Here is a 22,681-nt window from a genome sequence, read left to right as displayed (position 1 = left end):
GTGTCTAGTTAGCACTTCCCCTGCTTGTTTTCCCCAAAACTGCCGTTGTTTTGTTACTGTTGATGGAGAAAGCTGATAGGACCTATAACCTCTTTCTGTTCTAGACAGTTCTTGGAAACATTTCTTAGGTTCTCCATTATCTGTTGTTTTCAGTAATTCTTTGATGGCTACATTAGGAACATCTTCATGCTTTAAAGTGTCTTCTGTTTGACCCATGAGATTCTGTTAAAGTACTAAATCACTTTTTCTCTTGATTTGCTCAGGAGAATGTTGGGCGTGCACCCCAATAATAATCAGTAAGTTAACATTTAGAGGGGGCTGTTGCCAGTGTAGCGTCATCCCACTGAATTGTCGGGAGCTGCTTCCTTTTTAATGAGTGGTAGGGAGGGCCACCAGTTAGGCCGCTGGGCTACCGTAGAGGACAAAAATTGAATTTAGTTCTATTACCTCACCTTCTTCCCCAGCAACCACTACTGAGACTCCATTTTTTGCTCTCTAGATTAATGCTGTTACCCACCAATGGAGCAATCTTGTAGTTCAAATAATAGAGGTGTCCTCTTAAAGAGCCAAAAGTTTAGAGTTCAATCATCATTATCATGCAGGATAGGAGATTTGGTATAGTTCGAGTTATACTTCCAATCATTTGAAAAACTGCAAGATTATCTGTAGTGTTTAAAAAATCTTAAGAAAGCAGGATGGAAAGGAACCTCAATTTAAAAGGATAGTGTTTAGGTTGGAAAGTGCAGTTCTTGAAAATAAGAAAATGCCAGATTTACAGCTGATCGCACATTCTGCCCTCTCACAGAAGCGTTATGACTCAGTCTTGAATTACTTGTTTCCGTACTGTTTTCACAGCTCACTTTCTCACTTGGAGCAAAGAATAAATCCATGAGGAGCAGAATTAGATTTTGCAGTTGCCCTGCATTTTCTGTTAATGTTGATGCTTGATTTTTCTTAGAGTAAATTTTATTGTTAATATTTGTATTAACAGTCACATCTCAATGTTCAAGCCAAGGTTTGATACACAGCAGAAGCATATAACAGGAGAGAGGTGGTAATTAAAGCTAAGTATATACAAAGCAGGGGAGGAATTGATGAATCTAAAGATGACAGGTGCATGCAGGCAGTGACAAGGTCAGGACTGACAAAGTGGCCTGAAGTTGTTGACCACTCTGAAACCTGAGAGATGAAAGGCCTTACTGATCTTTTCCTGTTGTCCTCAGTCCAGTCATATTAACATTCAACTGTAACATTTTGATTTGACCATAGGTGTATGATTGTCTGAATTATCATTCCATTAGCCAAATTCTTCACAGTCCCATGGAAGATAGGGAGGAGGGGAGATTTGGTTTCTGAAAGCCACATCTTGGGGACTTTGGATCCTTATCCTTGAAGGATCTGTATAGGACATTTGGCACAAAAGTCTTTTGCTTTCTTTAAAGCCTAACACCTTTTAAAAACAATCTTTATGTTCATGGGAAGAGCTGATGACAGTCCTGCTGTACCACAGGCATAATTGAAGTATTCAGTTGTTCCTGCCGATTCTTAAGCAGCATCTAACAAAGTCTTCAGCTACAGAAGTTGCACCCAGATAAGTGATTGTAGGGTCTGGAAAACCTAAGTTGACCTCGGGTAGTGTCTGTACAACAGCAAAAATGATTTTTCTATATGTTTTGTTTTGGTTCCCCCTGCCCAAAACAACAGGTGGAATTCTTTGAACCCTTTTGGGATAGTGGAGAACCACGAATTGGAGAAAGAGGAGCAAGAGGCTGGAAAGCATGGATGCACCAACAAGAAAAGGGTGGCTGGATTGCTCTTAAGCCTGGTATGCCTATGTCAGTATGTGTAGTTGTACATCCACGTGTACTTCTAAACATTTTGATTAGAATGGTACAAGCTGTTTCTTCTCATGTTTTTGCATACAAGTTTTCAAGAATATTTACCAAGATCAAGTATATCATACTTCACAGGGAAAAGCATGTGTTGAGTGTTCTATGTATGATATTGTTTATGGAATATTGTTGTCTTTCCTAGGGATGAGAATTAAGGGAGAGGATGGCATATCCTCCAATCTGTGCTGAAAAGGCTAAAGGTGTGAGTACTTGATTGAGACCCGCGCCCATCTAAAGTGGAAGGAAGCCTTAAGACCCTTTCATCATATTGGTAGACCTGGTGGGATTATAGTATTAGATGATAGTTGCCTCAAGGATTCCTACCTTAATGATTCTATTTCTAGAATCAGGTTTCAGTTTCTTATAGCAAATATATAGTAGAAATAGGAGGAAAACCTTTCCTTTCTCTTTGTGATGCAGAAAATGAAGGAATTGCATCTTCACTTGCCTGGGGTGCTTCTGGGTGAGTGGGGATGCAGAAAACACCTCCCTGCTGTGTAGTCCCACCTTGTCTTCTGGTCTACAGTGGTTCCCTTAATGTCAAGGACTGTTTCTCAAACAGATACATCTTGAAGGGAAGCAGGGGGCTGGAATGTGTCTGACCAAAGATGAGCTGTCTCTGCTTTTGCTGCTCCTGCTGCTGTAGCAACTCTAATGAAGCAAGTTTGGCTCTGCTTTTAGTGAACAAAAGAACTGAAAAATGATCCTGCGCTTCCCTTGTCCCTGGATTAAGATGGAATTTCCTTGCCCCTTAACTGAGGTCAGCAGTTGCACTGCTGATGGCTATAGACATTTTGCCCACAAATTGAGAAGACTCAGTATAGAGAAGAGGACCGCTGCCAGTCTTGGGCAGGTCCAGCACATATCAATGTTTTTCCCCAGGTGTGTTAAGCCCCAAAGTTCAGGTGCAATCTCTAATCGAGTGTAATCTGTAAAACTGTCAATTTTTTTCAAGCTTTGGTTAGATCGTGGAAATGCAGGCATTTTTCATAGACTTGCTGACTAAAGGAGCGGCTACAGATCACAAAAAATATAGAGAGAGTAAAAATCTTGCCACCTGTTTGTTTTACCTGAAATTTAAGAACTGTGAGTGGGGGTGTTTCACCTAGTTAATGGCAAATGTCAGGATCAAGAATTTGGAGGTGGCGTAGAAATGGCCTGATTGTTGCACCAAAAAAAATAGTGCAGGTAACCATAAATTTTGAGGACTTTTTTTTCCTCAACAACAAGAAAGAAAAAAGTATTTGAAAAACCTCTACAAGCTTTCCCTTAGCCTACAGGTGCTCATCAGTTTCAGCACAGAATTAATATATTGCTGTCACAGGAAAAATATGCTAATTGTATCTAATAGTCCAGCAAGATCATCATAAAAGTGGGATATGGTTAAGCACTTCCTTTTGTGTGTATTTAATTACATTGGTTGTTTCAGTTGCACATTAATTGAAATGTTGAAAATACCAGGTATTTTAAAGCAACATTGCCAAGCTTCGTTTGCATGTTTAACATTATAGTACTACTTTTTACTTAACAGTGGTTTTCTCAAAATGTTTTATGCACATGAGTATTCATAGAGCACGTTTGAGACTGTATGCCCAGGTATGAAGTGAAGAACCTAAGTTGCACAAACAGATGACTGACTCTTGGCTGCTGCTTGCAAACTGCTGTTGATAAAAGTGGTCCACAGCCTGTCAGTGTTTTCTTTTCTCCGCTATGAGAAAGTTTGAGTGCTGACACTGATTCACTGGTTCAAAAAGTTTGGAAACCTCCTACTCTTACAGAGTTGGTGTCAAAACCCAGAATGTTGGGTGGAAATGTGATGTGGCAATTTTCAGCTCTGTCTTATGTCTGTTTTACTAACACTGTATTCGTTTACATTTTTAAAGTAGTTAAATTGTATGTCAAGTCTGGCCTTTGGATTTGGTGGATGAATTTTTCTTTAATAATTTTGTGTGTGTGTGTCTTGATGTGGTTTTAGATGATGATGATGATGATGAAGAAGAGATAGATGAGGATCAAGAAATAAAGGACAAAACTCTTCCCAAGTGGCATATTTGGTTGGATATTGAATATTCTCGTGAAGCAAGGCATTGGTTACCATGGAGGCCAGAAAAAAACAAAAAGGAAACTGAAGAAGATTGTGAAGATCCAGAAAGACAGGTCACTGTGATATAACAAAACAAAACGAATTATCATTTTATTTGAATTCATTGCCAATGGATATTTTAGAGGAGTAATCCTTTTCTTCATTTGGAAAAAATTCTTCTCTTTGTTTGGAATTCAAAATTTACCTGAGGTTTCATGCTGTGACTTCTGAAATCCATGGGAAGCTCATGGTAAACTTAGGAAAGGGCTGTAGGCAAATACAGCCAAACAAAGTTTGTCTTTGCTGTTCTGTGATTTCTCTCATCCGTATGTGGAAATGTCACAAAAATCTGTGTTTGAGAAGATATATGCATTGAATAAACAAAGGTTTTGTTGCCTTCAAGTCAGATGGATTTTTTTTTTTCCCCCCTTCTTGGGCGATAGGTCAAGTCAGACATTGATTTTCGAATAAAAATGTGTTAAATGGCCTAAGCAATAATATCTTTCAGACCTTCATTGTCTAAGTTTTCTGTGGAGGTCTTTGATACTCAAGGGCAAAGAAATCTCTTGATAGCAAATATACAGTCTGACTGGAAGAACACATTGCTTGTTTAACTTGTCTGTTTTTAATTTGAATGACATTCTGTCACCATTTAATAGTAATTATATATCTTTATTGACTTCAAAAGGTTCTTTAATTACATAAATTACAGGTTGCCAATTTTATTTGATTGCATAAATTAACAGAGTTTGTTATAATTTTGATTTTTTTAGGTATTATTTGATGATCTTGGACCATCTTTAATCCAGCTTTCTAATCCAGATCTTCAACGTCAACTACTATACTCATTTTTGCAATTCCTGGGAGTTCCATGTACAAGTAAACTCTTTCCTTCCAACCTCTATATTGCCATGGATGAAAATAACATCTTTGACAGTGTGCTTTCTGATGAAAAGCCACTGACTTCTGTTGATTTTCCACTTTCTGGATTCAACGGTATTGGTCATATGGACACGATGCTTCGAGGGAGACATCACATAGGCCACTATAAAGAAGGAGAGGAGTTCATACAGAACGTTTTTCATGTTCTGTTCTTGCTATTTGCAGGAAAGGAAAAATCTAACCTGTCCATTTGTTGGTTACAGTATGAAGTATCTAAGGTAATGGGGAATCTGCATGTAATCACTTTTGTGATGTGTGGCTTTTTTGTGTATTAATGTTTATATTGAATTAAAATAAATATTGATGAAAGTTAAGTCTTGTAGGACTAAGTATTCAAATCGGGAAATGCCAATTAAGATTGCACTGGGGGTAAAAAAAACCAAACCCTAAACCCTTTTCTTCAGTACACGTTACACTGTGGCATACATGTAACAAAATATTCTTTGCAGTTTTGGTTAAATGTTATATATGATACATTGTATGCTAGACAGGAATGGATGCAAGTGATTTTTTACAAGGCAGAGTGAGTCAGGCAAGTACTTTTACCAAACTATTCTACTAAGTGCATAATCCCCGATACCATAAGAGCACCTTATCAAGAAACTTACTACTTCCTATACAGGTTACATTTGTAGTGTTATTGAAGGAAATAACACCTTATCACTTGAACATGGATTTATTTAAGTAAAACTGCTCTAATAGATGCCCACAGAAGGATGAGAGCCCAGGTTGTCTTCCTAACACTTCAGAAAGTTTAGTATTGTGTTTCCTTATGGAGAAGTTCCTTGTCTCTTACCCGAACACTACCTGACCAGAAGATCTCCTGTAATCTTCCCATCCAATCTCCAGATTTGTCTGTCAGCTCATTCCCCACTGTGAAAAGCTACTTGGGGGTTTAATTGTGCTAGTCATAAGCTGCATCTGGCCAGACAGGATCATTTATTTTCCTTTTCTCAACCATTACAGGTTAGCAGCTCTTTATTTAAGCAGTTGGCCTTTTAAGAGTGAAATTTCGTATTACTTAATGGCAGTGGCAGGAGTAAGAATGATAAGCCTGTGTAATTTGGCTATGTTGGAGGGAGCTGACAACAGGCAGTTGTGACAACTTAACAGTACTCAGTAGCAACAGATCTGGCTGGTGGTGAAATATGAAAACAAACACAGTAATGAAATTAAAAAATGCTGTGGGTGTTTTTTTTTCTTTTCTTCTCCCACCCCTCTCAAAGTTTGTTCTGTTTATTCTCCCCTGCAGGTAGTTCAGTGTCTACAAGCAAAAAACAAGAAGAAGCTGAAAGCACAAGGGAGGAAGAGTAAAAAGTTGGCCAAGAATCTCCTTAAAGCACCTGACAACCGAAACCACCTTTCTCTCTGGAAACTGTATGCCTACCTAGAATGGCTGCTTGGCAACATTGATGATGCCAGGAAGGTATTTGACACAGCTCTTTGCACAGCAGGGACGGGAGGATTGAAGAGTCCCCAGCTCTGCAGCCTCAGTCTGCTTTATGCTCAGCTGGAAGTGGAACTACTAGAAAGTATAGAAGGAGCTGTTATGTCACGTGCTGTTCATATATTGACCAAATTGGCTGAAAGTGGACCATACATGCCCTACAGTGGACAAGTGTTATCTGTGAACATCTTGAAAGCTCGTAAAACATATGAGCATGCACTGCAAGATTATTTAAGTAAAACACCAGTTTCTGATCAAGATCAGGTCAGTGATGCTAATCAGCTGGTTAACTTGGTTGGTTGTTACGCACTGTTCCAGTATTTGACTGTTGGGATTGATGCTGCAGTATTAATATATGCACAGACTTCAGAAAAACTTGAAGCTCCTGGTCCACAGACATGTGAAAATACTGGAGAGAATTTTGGCATTCAAAATTTTCCCACTGCTCTTGAAGCTGTCACACTGCTGCATACAAATTTACTCAGATTCCACATGAAAATTAGTGTTTATCCTTTGAATCCTCTGCGAGAGGCACTAACAGAGGCTCTGAAACGGTATCCTAGCAACCAGTCTCTTTGGAGGTCATATATCCACATCCAAAGGAAGTCTCACAGTGCTAGCAAAGCACGAAGATTTTTTGATGGTGTCACAAGGTCTACTAACTCTTTAGAGCCATGGCTGTTTGCAATCCAAGCAGAGCAGATGAGAAAAAAACTCACTGAGAATGTCCAGAGGTAATATCTTGCAGCTCCTTGTGATTATGCTTTCTTTGATCTGTCTAATCACTTAACAGAGGGGAGAAAATGCTGTCATAGTTCTCATTTTGCAGATGAAGAAGCTGTAGCTAGGGAAGGTTATTTGTTCAAGACTGAACAGTGAGCCAGTGGCAGAATCCTGAATAGAATTAAAGACCTAGGTGATAGTCTCATGTCCTTTCTGCTGGATCAGATTGTGTGTTGCTTTGTGTTTGATTACTTGGCTACTGACAATCAAGATGGTACGCATTTCTTTAAGTAATTTTTAAATAACTAAGAGCCGGCTTAGATGGCCAAGGTAGACACTGTGAGCTTAGAAACTGCTGCATTTAAATACTACAGCAGTAAGGAGGGTAGTACAGAGCTATGCTGCAGTTCTGACTGAGCTCGCTGCCCTACTTTGCTCCTGGATCACAGAATACAGTTGTGGCAGACCTGTTTCCATAGTGAGTACTTGAGAATTTAGTTTTCATATGGGGCTGTTGCTAGGTAGAACAGGCTGGAAATTTCCTGAATTCGCAGTGTGGTCTGGACTCAGATTTTGTGCTCCTGGGAAAGCAGAAAAGGGTAGGAGATGTGGGGATCAGAGGTATGTGTTCATTCTTAAAGCTTAGTCTCTAACTGTTGTCTACCTGTTGCTTGGAGCTACCTATCCACTGCTACCTATGTATCTCTAATAACATTGGCAGCTTGGTTCTCTGTGTCTGCACATAGCAACAGAGATTTCTAGGAAAATGTTATCTGGAAGTTTTCCATAGCTGTAAGCTTACAATATTCATACTTGATGAAATTACAGAATTATCAGTATACTTTAAAATGACAGTGCACTCACTGCTTTGATTGCCACAGTCTGGCAACAGGCATGCGTACATGATAGTGACATTCCTGAGCTGTCAGTGTATGTCATCCGAAATTGTAATAAGAATTCTACAGCCACCAAATGTAAAGGAGGATTCTAATTTGATTTACTGTTAATTACAGACAAACACTATGATAGGTGTTCATTATTGTTACTGGAAACCGATGTTAAATTCCAGAATGATGATTTTCTCTGTGACATTTAGTTCCTTTCCAGATTGTTCTCTGCTAGCATAGCCTTTCCTGTACGTTATATTTGTATAGGGACAAGTTGGATGTTGCAAGAGCAGAGCTGAACTACTGCAACAGAGAGATAAATGGCCTGTCAATCATGCGTAAAACTAATGCTTTATGATGTTGTGACAAACTAAGAAAATGTCTGTACTATGTGTGACTATTTCCTATTCTGTTTTGTATTTCTGCTTGTTTAAGTGCATGGAATTCATTTAAAGAAATGAACATGAAGGGTAAAACAGCATATGTAAGTCAGTGTGAGGTACGATGCTTCAAATGTCTGACTCCATGCAGAGTAGATTACATCATTTTCCCTCATGGCAAAGGTTAAGATGAGAGAAAACATGACCTCAAAGACCCTTGAAAAAAGAGACAAGTTAGGAGCAAGTGTTAAGGGTGAGTGGAACAAGCTGGCAGGCTAAGAGAATGCACAGACAGAATTGATGTCGCCATGAGTGCTCCAGGCTGTTTCTTCAAGCTCAAGCATCAAAAATAAGCCAGTCTGTATCAGCTGTAGATAGAAATCAATGCTTCAGTGAAAAATACGTACCTGCTTTTGTGTTATTCCTGAACTTAGGGGATTTGAATCTCTGGGTGAAAAGGAAAATTATTACTGTAATCATGGTTGGGATCCAGAGCTGTAATCTAGGCCTTGATCCAAGACCAACGTAAGGCCTTACAAATGTGACAGGGGTAAATTTGAAAAGGGTTGCCTGGCCACCGGAAGGCGGCTTGCTGACCTAGACTTGAATTTGGTTTGAGCTGCTAAGCCAAGCTTGGAATGATAAACGGCCTTGAATGAAGACTAAGAGGTCATACGATAGTGGATTATTATACTCAAAGAGAAATTGTCTCCTCCAGTTGGATGGGGTTAATTTTTCAACATGCTAAAAGAATTTTCACAAAAATACCTCATTTATCTTTTTTAACTGATTTTCCTATTTAGAAATGTGTTGATTAGATTAAGCAAGTGCTAAAAATCTGGTTTATAACATTAAGAGTTTGTAGCATGAAATGCAAAAACCTGGCTATATACAGTGCTATGTGAACAGAGACAGTACATTGATCTTCACCCTCTCTTACCTGGATGTGGTCCTTTAGCTTGGGTTTAAGGGATTGTGGTTTCTTTTTTCCTCTGTGTTTCAGGGCAGATGTTGGTGAAGTACATTCTACTATTCCTGAAACTGGGTTAACAAATCGGATTGTAGCTCTATTTGAACATGCAGTTCAGAGTGAAAATGGTACCCATTGTCCACTGCTGTGGAGAATGTATTTGAACTTTCTGGTAAGAAGAGGAGCATCAGTTTTGTTTTGTTTTGTTTTTTACCATATTTGGAATTTCTCATGAACACAGCTACAATACTGTATAAAAAAGGAATACTAAATGCTGCCATACCTATATGATTTGCAAGGTGATATATTTGAATTGTAATGCTCCTTATTGCTGGGAGTATTAAGGAAAATGTAGTTCACATAGATTAGAAGGAGTAATAGCTTCTGACAGTGTAGTTTTAATATAGATGCAGGCAAGTTATTGTGGCTGCCATCTTACATAGATAAAAAGTATGTCATAAGATGTCAATAGATGAATTCCACCCAGTCTTACTCACAATATAAAGGTAAGTGGGCAGGGGAGCAAAATTTAAGAAAAGAGGAAGCAAGTTGTAGAGACTTAGGATTTTATTATTGTTATGTAAATAAAATCAGCAAAGATGACTTCTATTTATGTTTTAGACCTACTTTAGGGTTCTGTAAGGAAATTATAAGGACTTTGATATTTCAGTCAAATCTAGATCCTGAGTTTGTATAACTTCACAAAATCACAGAATGGTTGAGGTTGGAAGGGACCTCTGGAGATCATCTTGTCCGACTCCGCTGTTCAAGCAGGGCTACCTAGAGCCAGTTGTCCATGACAATGTGTAGATATCTTTTGAATATCTCCAAGGATGGAGACTCCTTAACTCTCTGGGCAACCCATGCTAGTGCTCAGTAACCCTCACAGTAAAAAAGTGTTTCCTGATGTGGAGACAGAGCCTCCTGTGTTTCGGTTTGTGTCTGTTGCCTCTGGTCCTGTCATTGGGCACCACTGAAAAGAGCCTGGCTCCCTCCTCTTTACATCCTCGCTTCAGGTATTTATATACATTGATAAGATGCCCCCTGAGCCTTCTCTTCTCTAGGCTAAACAGTCCCTGCTCTCTCAGCCTCTCCTCGTAGGAGAGATGCCCTAGTCCGTTAGTCATGTTAGTGGCCCTTCATTGCACTCTCTCCAGTATGTGTATGTCTGTCTTTTACTGGGAAGCCAACAACTGGGCACAAGACGCCAGGTATGGCCTCACCAGTGCTGAGTAGAAGGGAAGGGTCACCTCCCTCAACCTGCTGGCAATGATTTGCCTCATGCAGCCCAGGATACCATTAGCCCTTCTTTGCTGCAAGGGCACACTGCTGGCTCCTGTTCAACTTGGTGTCCACCAGGACCCTCAGGTCCTTTTCTGCCAAGCTGCTTTCTAGCTGGGTGGCCCCCAGCATATGCTGGTGCATGGGGTTGTTCCTCCCCAAGTGCAGGACTTTGCACTTCTCCTTGTTGAACTTGATGAGGTTCCTGTCAGCTCATTTCTCCAGCCTGTTGTGGTCCCTCTGGATGGCAGCATGACCGTCGGGTGTATCAGCCACTCCTCTCAGTTTTGTGTCATCTGCAAGCTTGCTGAGGGTATACTCTGCCCCATCAGCCAGATAATTAATGAAGATGTTAAATGGGATTGGACCCAATATTGACCCCAGGGGTACACTGCTAGTTACTGGCCTGCAACTAGACTTTGTTCCATTGATCACCACCCTCTAGGCCCAGATGTTGGGCCAGTTTTCAATCCACCTCGCTGTCTGCTCATCCAGTTCTTACATCAACTGCTTGTCTAGGAGGATCTTACGGAGGACAGTGTCAAAGGCCTTACTGAAGTCCAGGTAGACAATGTCCATTGCTCTCCCCTCATCCACCAGGCCAGTCATTTAATCATAGCAGTTTATCAAGTTGGTCAAGCATGACTTTTAGTGAATTCATGCTGACTACTTCTGATGATTTTCTTTTCATTCATGTGACTGGAAATGGTTTCCAGGATTAGCTGCTCCATCACCTTCCCAGGGATCAAGGTGAGGCTGACTGGCCTGTAGTTCCCTGGGTGGTCCTTCTTGCCCTTCTTGAAGATAGGAGTGACATTTGACTTTCTTCAGTCTTTGGGCATTTCTCCCGATTGCTGTGATCGATCAAAGATTGCCAAGAGTGACCTCACAAAGACATCTGCCAGCTGCCTCAGCACTTGTGGGTGCATCCCATCAGGGCCCATGGACTTCGCATGTCCAGTTTGCTTAAGTATTCCCTGATCTGATCCTCTTCCACTAACGGTACATCTTCCTTGCTCCACGTTTTCCCCCTGGTGTCTGGGACCTGGGATTCCTGAAGGTCAGTCTTGCTACTAAAGACTGAGGCAAAGAGGGCCTTCCATACATCAGCCTCTTCCATGTTCTGTGTAACCAGGTCCCCTGTCTCATTCAGTAGTGGGCCCACATTTTCCCTACCCTTTGTTTTGTTACCTGTGTACTTACAGAAGCCTTTTGTTGTTTTCGACATTCCTTGCCAGGTTCAATTCCAATCGCTTTAGCTTTCCTAACTTCATCCCTGGAACAACTTCCAGATCTGAATTAGAAAAAAATAATGCATGAACATCTGTATGGTTTTGATTTATGGTGGAATAAAGAATACGGTAAAAAGACTATTTTATGTGGGCCCCTCAAATATTTTCTTCTCTCTATTTTCTCCATACTATAAAAACTTTTCCAGACCAAGATTTTTTGATTGATTGACATTGGAGCAAGCAAGGTGCAGTCCACATGCAAATTAAATGCATGGTAGGGAAAACATAGCTATAGTTTTTATAACTTGCCTTGAATTTTCACAATCTTTTTGAATCTTAAAAGCTGCATATAAAGGTTACGCTAACTGGCATTGCAGAGTAACACCAAAAAGCAATAATGTTAGTTTCTTTCGTAGTTCACCATGGAATTACATAAATAAAATCAACTTCACATAGGCAGTTTTGTCATCTTGGTTCTTTTCTTGCTTCTCCAAAGTACAATATGGAAGACAAAAACACAAAAGAAATGCTTGGAACTCATGTAAGGGGAATTTCATTCCACAGTATTACTCCTCTCTTCTGGTGTAATAAGTTGTCAGAGGGGAACAGCAGTTATACAGAGGAGGCAGGGGAAGGAGAGGCTCTTGTTTTGTGTTTGAGAAGATCTCTTGTGTGGGACTATTACTGTGACCATTTCTACACAAATACATGCTTGTAAATATTTTATACAACTTTGTATATCAGAATGTACGATTGAATTACTGTTATTCTTTAAAAACTACTAGTGAGACTGCAGTATGCACAAATACTAAAGTAAAATCACCTAGTGTGTATTTTATCACTAATGATTCATTCATGGAAGATAACTTTTTCACAAGAACAAGAAGGAATATTCAGTAATAGCTTTGAATAACACTGTTCAAAGAAGCAAAATCAATTAGAAACCTTAAAATTTTCAGATATAGTCATAGAAGAAGTAGTTGTGATTGTCCAGTATTACCCTAAGTTCTGTTGATATCTCTGTTTTCTCTTTGGGTGTGTCTAGATATTCAGTCTTCGGTATTTTGGGCAAAAGCTTCTCACTGTTTAAAAACACAAAGCTTTTATATACTATTTCTCTTAAATTCCTATTTATTTTTTTATGAAATCATGCTTGACCAATCTGGTAGCCTTCTACAATGAGATGACTAGCTCAGTGGATGAAGGGACAGCAGTGGCTGTTGTTTATCTCAACTTTAGCAAGCCTCTTCCACTGCCTCCCATAACATCCTCGTAGACAAGCTGATGAAGCATAGATTAGGTAAGTGGACAGTGAGAAGGACTGAAATCTGGCTGAACTGCCAGGCTCAGAGGGTTGTAATCAGCAGTGTGAACTCCTGCTGCAGGCCAGCCACTGGTGCTGTACCCCAGGGATTGATACTGGGACCAGTGCCCTTTAACATCTTCATTAATGATCTGAATGATGAGAGACTACCGTCAGCAAGTTTGCAGATGATACAAACTCAAGAGGAGTGGCTGATGCACCGTATTCTGCTGTTGGCTGTCCAGGTCCATTTGAATAGCCAAGAGCCATGAAGGTGAATAAGGGGTCGGAGCATGTGTTGTACGGGGAGAGGCTGGGAGACTTGCGATTGTTCAGCCTGGAGAAGTGAAGGCTCCTGGAAGATACTGTCAATGTATATAAATACCTCATGTGAGGGTGTGAAGACAGAGTCAGACTCTTCTCGGTGCTGCCTAGTGACAGGACAAGAGGCAATGGCCATAAATTGAAATATAGAAAATTCCATTTAAACATAAGAAGAAGCTTTTTTTTTACTGTGAGGGTGATGAAACACTGGAACAGGTTGTCCAGAGGTTATGGAGTCTCCAGCTGTGGAGATACTCAAAACGCAGCTGGACATGGTTCTTAGCAGCCTGCTTTTGCTGACCCTGCTTTGAACAGAGGGGTTGGAGCAGGTGATCTCCAGAGGTCCCTTCCAACCTGTGTGATTCTGTGAAAAACTTAAGAGGCAGAATGCTACTGAAAGCTCTTCGCAGAGCTGCAGAAGAAGTGTATGCATCTTAGTGCACAGCTCTGGCAGCAGGGTTTCCAGTAAGTGAAATGCATTGCTGTTCAGTAAAGGGAGATCATGACACCAGAACAGCACAAGTTTCTACAACCAATTTTATCAATAATATGAAAAAGAATTTCTAGACTTTAAGAATTGACAAGGGAAGCTGCTGATTTTTAGCAGCAGTACTGATGTAGTCAGAACAAGAGAAAATGTAAACTCCTGATTGAAGATCTCTTCTCTTCCAAAGACCTCAAAACATTTAATGCGTTTTCAGTATTTTGGAATTACTGCTTTTTTTGGATTTGCCATAAAATCCCGTTTGTTAAATGTTTTTAAAGTAGCCCAATTCAAAAGATGTCTTCTCAAGAAATTGTAATTATTTCTACCTGTAACTGGGGTGACTGAAGCTAAGGAGTCTGTTCAGCACTCTGACCTCTGTTACCCTTCTCTTTTTAAACTTCATGATAGCTGTGTGCTCTGTACTTGTATCACATAGTTGAACGGGGACTTTGAGGAAGAAGTTTTAACTCGTTCCAGATAGACGCTAATTTGACATATCCATTTTTGTGTGTAAGGGGATTCAGCCTTAAGAAGCTTCTGCTGAGTAAGAAAGTGTATGAGCATGATCTCTTCAGTGCACAAAAATAATGTATTATCGCCTTCACTGTACCAAAGATGCTCTTGTGTAGTATATGTGTAGCATGTCGGGTGTAAGTTTTGGTTAATGATTTGCGCTCTTGCCCATTGCAGTGTTATTGTCAAATACAGGCAAAGGCACTGACTTTAGCTGCAATATTCGGCAGAGGCTCTTTCTGCTAGTCTTTGTTCTATTACTTCTCTTACAAGTAAACCCCTGAAACTCCTTAAAGACATCTCTTCGATTACATTGAAGAGTGTAACCAGTGTCACCAGTGTAACCTGTCAAATTGCGTAACTACCACAATATATACTAATAAGGATTCCTCAGCAGAAGAACACTGAACTTCTCAGCAGTAATTTCGTTGTCTCAGAGATAATTGTTTTATTATTTCTGCTCTTACTGCATTGAAGTATGAACATTTTTTTCCTCACACAGGCTTCAGTAGGAAAAAAAGAAAAAAGTAAAGGATTGTTTTATAAAGCCCTTCAAAACTGTCCTTGGGCAAAGGTAAGCAAGCATAGAAAAAATACAAACCTGTCATCATACTCTCATTTTTGAAGTTCTGCATTTGGAAAAAAAAAAGAAAGTTAGACTTTAGTAGTTGTTGTAATGAGTTATATGCAAATGAAAGGAGAGACTTCTGAAGGAGAAGATTTTCTGCAAATAAGAGATGCATCTGAAATAGAAACATACCTAGTGGTCGGTGCTGTTTGCGTTTCAGAACAGAAAGGTGTTGCATTGCATGAGGCAAGGAGATAATAAATTCCTCTCTGTGATCTAGAAGTGATCGTGTCTTGCAGACCCTGTTTTATCATGAGCATGGTAGTAGCAGAAATATAGGTAAATAAAAATGTGTTTAGTTAATAGTATAAGAAATTATTCAGGAGCACCTGCAACTCCTCAGGTAATGTCTGTGTATGCTGCAAATGCTCCAGCACCTCTTGACCTACGTTTTATCTTTTTGAATAAAATTATTTAGTAAGAGTTGGAAAAACTTGACTAAACATCTGCATTGCTGTCACTGTAGAAGCACTGATTCTGTTTGTATTATTTTAAAGAAGTATATGATATTTCTTACGTTCTTGCTACAGAGCTGTTTGCGTATCTACGTACTTCTTTATACTATGTTTCGTGTCATGATAGAAAGATGGCACAGAAAATGTTCTTGTTGTCTTTCGAGGTACTCTATATGGATGCAGTAGAGTACTTCCCTGATCATCTGCAAGAGACGCTTGATCTAATGACTGAAAAAGAATTGAGAGTGCGGGTGCCTATGGAAGAGCTGGATCTACTATTAGAGGTTTAAAAGAAGACTGTAGATGAGCAGAGAAAGTACAGAAGCTAATTCTAAAACTAACAGTTAGACCCGTCTCTTTTCAAACAGGAACTCTGTTGGGACTTGGGTACCATGTACTTTTTTCTTTAAGGGTTTTTTTTGTTTGTTTGTTTTAAGCTTTTCTATAAATTGCTATCAAAATGGAGTTCTACTAGCTGCAAGTATTCTGGAATCAAGTACTGCATTTTGCCCACAAAAATGCATCCTCTTCTCTGAAGTATTCCTGGCTCCCACAGAAGGCTACCCTCTTATAAATAGCCTCCTGTTGAATGTTGCCCACATTTCTTATTCTATTGTTTGAAATTACATTCCCTGGAGTTCAGTGGAGATGCAGTACATGCCAACTATGGTTTGGTGAGCAGCACAGGAAATAAACATCTGCCAAATGGATGCTCCACTGTCCTCCAGTTGGCGGACTTCAGTAATTTCCTTCAGCTTGGTATGCGTGCGTGTGTATATATAACTACCGAGTCAGACAGCCGTTACATCTGTACATATACTGTTAGTAAAAGCTAAATCTTTGCTTGAGCAGGCACCTATTTTGGACTTGTATTTGTATGTTTTGACAGATGACCATTTTAATACGAATATTTATGAAAAATATACCTGAATATTTGAAAATTCAAAAGGAACTTGAATTATTTTTTTATTTCTTAATTTAATAGAACTGTGAGTGTATTAAAAATGAAAATGTATCCATAATGCATCTCTAAGCAGCTCACTTTTAAACAAGTTTTTGTAATTGATTTACTTGCTTTTGACCCAAATACAGGCAATCATCACAAGAGAAGTAGAGGTCTGGTCTGTATTTAATCTTCACCAAAGAAGGCAGCGTAGTCAAAACATGGTTGTTTAATTAGTAGCTTCTATTCCGAGAGTCTTTAGGCAAGCTCCTAGCGAAGTAGTATGAAACATGGTAACAATTTAAAGATATAGTTACGTTACATACTTATTTTATAAGACAGAATATGCTGAAATATGTAAAAGCCTGTTTAGCATCCCTTCTCTTGAGACACAAGTACTCAGAAACTGGATCTTCATCTGAAAAGAGGGTACCTGCAGCGACTGAATACCCAAAACTGCTTCAGCAGTTTTCAGGAGAAAACTAGCTGTCACTAACAGCACTAAAACAATTGGGATCATCCGGCTGGTGAGATCTGATTACACGGAAAACTATGGCTGGACAAAGCCATACAACCTGTGGCTCAATTTTGCCTGTAGCACCACGATACACGATATAACACATTTTAGTTTAGGCTGCACTTCACTTATTCCTTTCTAAAATTATTTTAAATATTACAGGGAATGTGCAGAATTTTAAATGGCATTACAGCACTTCTTAAGAGCCTTATAATATTGCTGCGGTTGCAAGTGATGCTGGTTTTGCTATAAAAGTAATTGATTAGTCTTTGTAAAAAATACATGCTTTGTTTTTAAAATCCATGCTTCTTTCAGAAATGACAGAGCTCCTGAATTGGAGGTAAGAGTTACTCTGTGCACTGAACAGTAACATCACAAATTGTGTGTGTTGTGTGTTTGGTTTTGCTCTCCCAGCAAAGCAGAACGCCATTTCCTCTAAAGACCTGGAAGGGACACGGAGAGGGGGGAAAAGCTCGATTGTGCTGCTGCGTGTGTTTCTTTTCAGAGTCATAGAATCACAGAGCAGCCCAGGTTGGGAGGGACCTCAGAAGATCATCCGGTCCAGCCTTTTGAGGGACAGGGAGCCTAGGTGCGATTATCTAGCACCCTCTCCAGTCGCATCTTGAAAACCTCCAGCGGTGGCAGTGGTGACTCCCGTTTTAGTCACTTTTCCCTTCCATGCATCCCCTCCCCGGGCCCTTCCCTTTGCACAGCTGCTCCCTTTGCAGCACTCACGCTCCTTCCTTCACGTGGGGAGGTCAGAGGCTGCTCACTTACTGGAGCTCCTGGAGTCAGTCAGTCCTGCCTGCTAATTCAGACCCCGGTAGCTTTTTCTGTCCTTATGGGGAATATACTTGCTGTTCACTTTCTGCTGATCTTTATTACTTTTGTCTTGATCTTTGTGACTCAAGTTCAGAAATGTTAGAGAAAGTGGCAGAAGTTAAATTTTGCTGCAAAAGGTAAGAATTTAATTTTCAAATATGTTTCTTTTAAGTTACTGTTGTGGCAGACAGCGTACCAGAACACAGTTCTCGGTTTAGCTTAGTACATCGCAGCCTTCCTTCAGTCAGTTGAACTGACCTCTTTGTGGTTGTTGCTTCTAGCCAGCATTAACAGCCACGTCCCAAATAAAAAAAAGCCTTGCTCGCCACACATGTCAAAGCTCTTCAGCCCCTCAAGCAATGATGAGATCAACGGCTGTGATTAGAAAGTGCTAAAAAATCACAGTCTTTCTGTGACCTTTCCACGGAGACAGCTCTCATAAGGTTTATAAGAATGGGTAATAACTTTGCTTGTTGTTTTTCTATCTCCAGATGAAAAACAACTCTATTCCAGGGCTCCTGTCATCCACATTAAATAAAAGACTCTGTTCATCTGTAGGGTTTGTTTTTAACAATGAGCCACACAATTTTTACATAGAAAAACAAAATCGCTTGGCCGGGCTGCTACCATTGTTAGAGCACTGGCAGTTATCAAAGGGATGGCTCTGCGTGTAACTCAGACGTCTGTTACTGGCCAGCATTTGCTCCCACAGAAAGTTTCCAGAACAAAGACTGCGCATTGCTTGTCTGTATATGGAACTTTATGTAACCTTAAAAATCACATTACAACATTTGGAAGTTAATTACTTAGAACTTCACAAGCGCTTCACAAAAGTACGCAGCACAGAGTACTTAATAAGCAGTATATGCATCACTACAACTTAGGAAAAGTCTGACTCCTATGGGGACGGAGCTGCAGGCCGTAGCTTTGTTCAGAGGGGAAGAATTCATTTTAAGATTACACTGCAGAACACCAAGCATGCGACTTGCAGTTTGAATTTCTCTCTGCATGTCTGCAACATCACAAACCGTGCACCTCCAGCACCTGGGCTGGTCAGTGCCCCTGCCTTAACAGCACGTACCTCTTGCCGTGGCAGCGCAGGGCTGTGGAGCCTCCCACGGTGTGGGTTCCTTTTAAAGACAATCTCTATGCCTGTTTGTATGATGAACTGTGACCCTTTTGGGAAAAACAAATGTATAAACTTTTCAGTGTTACAAGTAACTTGTAACCAAACATGTTTAGATCTGTAAACTGAGAATACCAGTGAGCTTGCTTCCTTGTAAGTGCAAGTGCTAGATAGAGATGGGTACTTCTAAAGTGTATCGGAATGTTACTTAAGGCTGCATGGTTTTCATTACTTTATGTATGACTTAGGACACCGAGGTTACTCAAAAGAGACTTTTTTCCTAGTTACTTAGCCCCTAAAAAGAGGCCTAGAAAAGTAATTACTTCAAGAACAGCAGCAATTATACAGTATTGTAAAAGACTGCCATGCCTAACAAGGACTGACAGAGAGGTGGGGAACCTGCTTACGCGCTCCTCACTGCACGCTGTGGTGCATCAGCAGCATGGTTCGGATCACCGAGACAAGCACTCCTCTGTCACCGGCACTTCTTGAAAGCAAGTCCGACTAAGGAACAGACAGTTCCATGTAAATAGCAGGTCTTTGCCACCAGAACAGTTGAAATAAATGTTTTATTGGGAAATGAAGTGTTACACTGACTGAAAAACCACAACCCACCAGGATTTAACCTCTTCAAGCATGAAAGTTAGCTAGGCTATGTGGTTTTACACAAGCCTGTCATCAACTCAGAAAGAGTTCCCGATAGTCCCCAAAGAGACAGATGACTTAAAGATACAGTCCCTCGGGGGTTCCCTCCTGCTTCTTATAGAGAACGTTCTCTTTAGACTTTTTGAAGTCTTCATTTGTTACTTTCATTCGCCGTTCCCTCAAAGCCATCAATCCAGCTTCTGTACAAATTGCCTGCAACAGAGAAAGGGGGAGTAAGTTACGGTCTCTGTGCAACCCCTTCAAGCTACACCTCAGAAGACAGCACCTTCATCCTGCTCCAACTGACTGTAGCAGAAGCGAAGAGTGTTAAGAACATAAATTCTGTTAAGTTTGATACTGTTCAGTAGCACTGAAGCACGTAAAACAATCTGGATGAAGCTAGATGAGCGTGTCCTGTGGTCAGAGTGATGCTTCCATGACAGAAAGGCAGCCTCCTAAACAGCATTTCCCTCCTGTGAGGAACAGATGCACCCAGCTCTGTTAACAGCGGACTGCGTTATCCTCCTGCAATGAGGTGACAGGGTAATGTCATGTTTGGTTAAGCTCATTAGTGTGGTAACTCTAGCAAGGGCTCGCTCTACTGTCGGAAAGCAGACTGTGTATGTCTGCAGCTTCCTAATCTACAGTTGCATTTTTATCTGCTTGCAACATAGTCTCTAAAAATGCTTCTTATCCTGCGCTATCTTAAGTAATATTTAAGGCATCTTGCACATTTGTGCAAGATTCCACATTCCCCTTCTAATTTCCACTTTGCTACTTTTAAAACATGATATTCAGATAACGCAGGTATGTACTCTTACCCAACACGAGCTACCTCATAATTACAATGTTGATGAATTTCCCATCTGTAAAGCCGAGTACGTGGCGCTCACAAAAGGTATTTGAAAGCCATCCCACTGTCCCTCAGTGATGTAACCACAGGTAATCAGAGAACAGTTTCAACAGACGATGTTTTTGGATGCAGTAAAAATGAGATTTGATTTGTGTTTTGAAGCGTAACAGCGGTGATGTACACTGACCTTAATATCTGCACCACTGAGATCATCTTTTGCCATGATCAGCTCATCCAAAGTCACATCGTCTGCCAGCGTCATCCTGCTGGTGTGAATCTGAAAGATTCGTTTCTTGGTCTTTTCATCAGGTAGAGGGAACTCTATCTTCCTATCGATACGTCCTGCGCAAAAGAAAAGTTCGGTCTTAGGTTTTTTGCATGCAGCTATTGGAAACAGAGCAGGACAAACATTTCAAGGTTAGACTGACAGTCACTGTTTCTTCACACCAGAGTCAATCACGTCTTAGGGTAGAAAGTGAGACCAGACTATTTGCAGTGAGCAGGAAGCGACTGGAGCTGAACGGTACCATGCTGCTGAGAAAGTCTGTGTCATTGCAGGTAAGAGATGCCTCACCCGGGAAACGCAAAAAACCTTCCTTGGCTCACATATAAATATAAAAAAACCCCACCAATGTCTCATAGCACAGGAAAGTATTAATCAAATACTTATGTTCTTGTAATACATTTTATTCTACTCTGAGACTACATTTAGCTCTGAAGTTTAATTTTCTGCTGCATACACACACACAAAATAAATCACTGTGGCAACTTGAAGAACTCTTCCTCCCTACATAACCAACCTCCTCAAAACCAAAACAAAGCAAAAAAGAAACCCTAACGGAAGAAGGAAGGTTTTGCATAAATAGTTCTGTTGCAAGTCCCCACCAGATGTTTCCTTTATGTCAGTAGGGACTTTGGATGTTCTGGTACTCATTGTCCCAACTTTGATGAGCAATCTTTTCAAGGATGTTTTCCATCTCCAGATCACTCCTGTTTTTCTTTAGTTTTACAGTATCTTTTCTAGAAGGGTTGATGGCACCACGTAGGATATTCCAGACTATCATACACAATGGTAAATCAGTCTTCCGAGCTGCTAGGAGCGCCCTGGCTGCCCAAGCAATGGTTACAATTTAAACACCCGATAGGTGTAGGAAGTCTTCCAACAATTTTAGATCATCTTGGCTTGTCCTTTGATACTGGTGTAGTATTATCTCCTCTGTACTCTAACGGCACTGTTTTTGATTTGGAGGGGGTAAGGCTAAGATGGTGACAAACTCAGACTTTGGGGGAAAAAACCCAACCTCAAACACACCTCAGCAACTTCACACTGTGGAGTTGTTTCTTTTTCTGAAATCCTTGGGTCCATGCAGTCTAGTTAGTGACTGTTCAGAGTAGTTCTTTGACAATTTCATCTTAAGTTATCTTTGCTCTCTACCTTACCTCTATTACTTTAGAAGGAGTATCTTTACCACCTCTTCCATACTTAGGATTTACTTGAAGACACTAACGGGAGGCTTAGCTTATTCCTTTGATCTCTGTGTTGCTTTCTACCTTCTGATTTAACAGACCCCACAGACGTATTATGTTTCGGTACATTTTTAGTGGCCATTTAAGAATACGGCTTGTGCCTGTTCAAGCTCTTGGCTCAACGTGTAATACTATGTCAAAACAAGATACTACTTCCCCCTCACTCATCCCCCAAATGACAGTAGCATGTAAGGACGCAGACTGGTTTCCTTGCATCAAGAGCCTTAACAACGAGAGCCTGGATTAAGTTCTCATCTACAAAGCACAAGTGGTACTGCCCTGCCCTCCCCTCCCCAGCTGCTGAAGACATTAACGAAATGCTGCTGCCGCACTACAGCTTGCCTTAACAATTACTTAAAATACCCGTGCCATCCTAATACAAAGGAAGAATATTCAAATTGTTTATATATAGATGTAAGAGGAATTAACACGTTTCTTCTCTTCCAGAGGTTTTTCTCCCTTTTGGAAGCTTGTGAATGGGTTCCGATTTTAACAGATACACCAACAAAGACGAGATGGTGAATAAAGACAAACCAGTAACTTGCATTCTTTTTACCAGTCCATGTCTGACAAGTTGTAACAAGTCCTTTCACAAGAAAAGTGCCTTAAGCATACACAGCGCGAAGTCTCTTACCTGGCCTAATTAAAGCCGGGTCCAGTGTTTCTATTCTGTTTGTAGCCATGATAACTTTAACATCCCC

At 40.4% G+C, this 22,681-nt stretch overlaps 2 protein-coding genes across 2 annotated transcripts in view; one reads left to right on the top strand and one right to left on the bottom strand.

Annotated features, from left to right (window-relative positions):
- Window positions 1-16,648, top strand: part of NRDE2 (NRDE-2, necessary for RNA interference, domain containing) — a 35,758-nt gene extending 19,110 nt beyond the window's left edge. Inside the window, exons 8-14 of the mRNA XM_009319441.1 lie at window positions 1,705-1,825; window positions 3,868-4,049; window positions 4,749-5,135; window positions 6,170-7,098; window positions 9,358-9,496; window positions 14,967-15,038; window positions 15,712-16,648. Of these exons, the coding sequence (XP_009317716.1) occupies window positions 1,705-1,825; window positions 3,868-4,049; window positions 4,749-5,135; window positions 6,170-7,098; window positions 9,358-9,496; window positions 14,967-15,038; window positions 15,712-15,837 (1,956 nt within the window). The 3' untranslated portion in view covers window positions 15,838-16,648. The remainder of the gene's footprint in view (window positions 1-1,704; window positions 1,826-3,867; window positions 4,050-4,748; window positions 5,136-6,169; window positions 7,099-9,357; window positions 9,497-14,966; window positions 15,039-15,711) is intronic.
- Window positions 16,649-19,506: 2,858 nt separating this feature from the next.
- PSMC1 (proteasome (prosome, macropain) 26S subunit, ATPase, 1) overlaps window positions 19,507-22,681 on the bottom strand; it is a 52,995-nt gene continuing 49,820 nt past the window's right edge. Inside the window, exons 10-12 of the mRNA XM_009319523.1 lie at window positions 22,615-22,681; window positions 20,641-20,795; window positions 19,507-19,813 (exon numbers count right to left, since the gene is read on the bottom strand). Of these exons, the coding sequence (XP_009317798.1) occupies window positions 19,679-19,813; window positions 20,641-20,795; window positions 22,615-22,681 (357 nt within the window). The 3' untranslated portion in view covers window positions 19,507-19,678. The remainder of the gene's footprint in view (window positions 19,814-20,640; window positions 20,796-22,614) is intronic.

The sequence above is a fragment of the Pygoscelis adeliae genome, unplaced genomic scaffold (assembly GCF_000699105.1).
Source record: "Pygoscelis adeliae isolate BGI_AS28 unplaced genomic scaffold, ASM69910v1 Scaffold71, whole genome shotgun sequence".
In the NCBI taxonomy this organism is placed as follows: domain Eukaryota; kingdom Metazoa; phylum Chordata; class Aves; order Sphenisciformes; family Spheniscidae; genus Pygoscelis; species Pygoscelis adeliae.
Note: the sequence above shows the minus strand (reverse complement) of the source record. Positions and strands in the feature narration are given on the sequence as shown.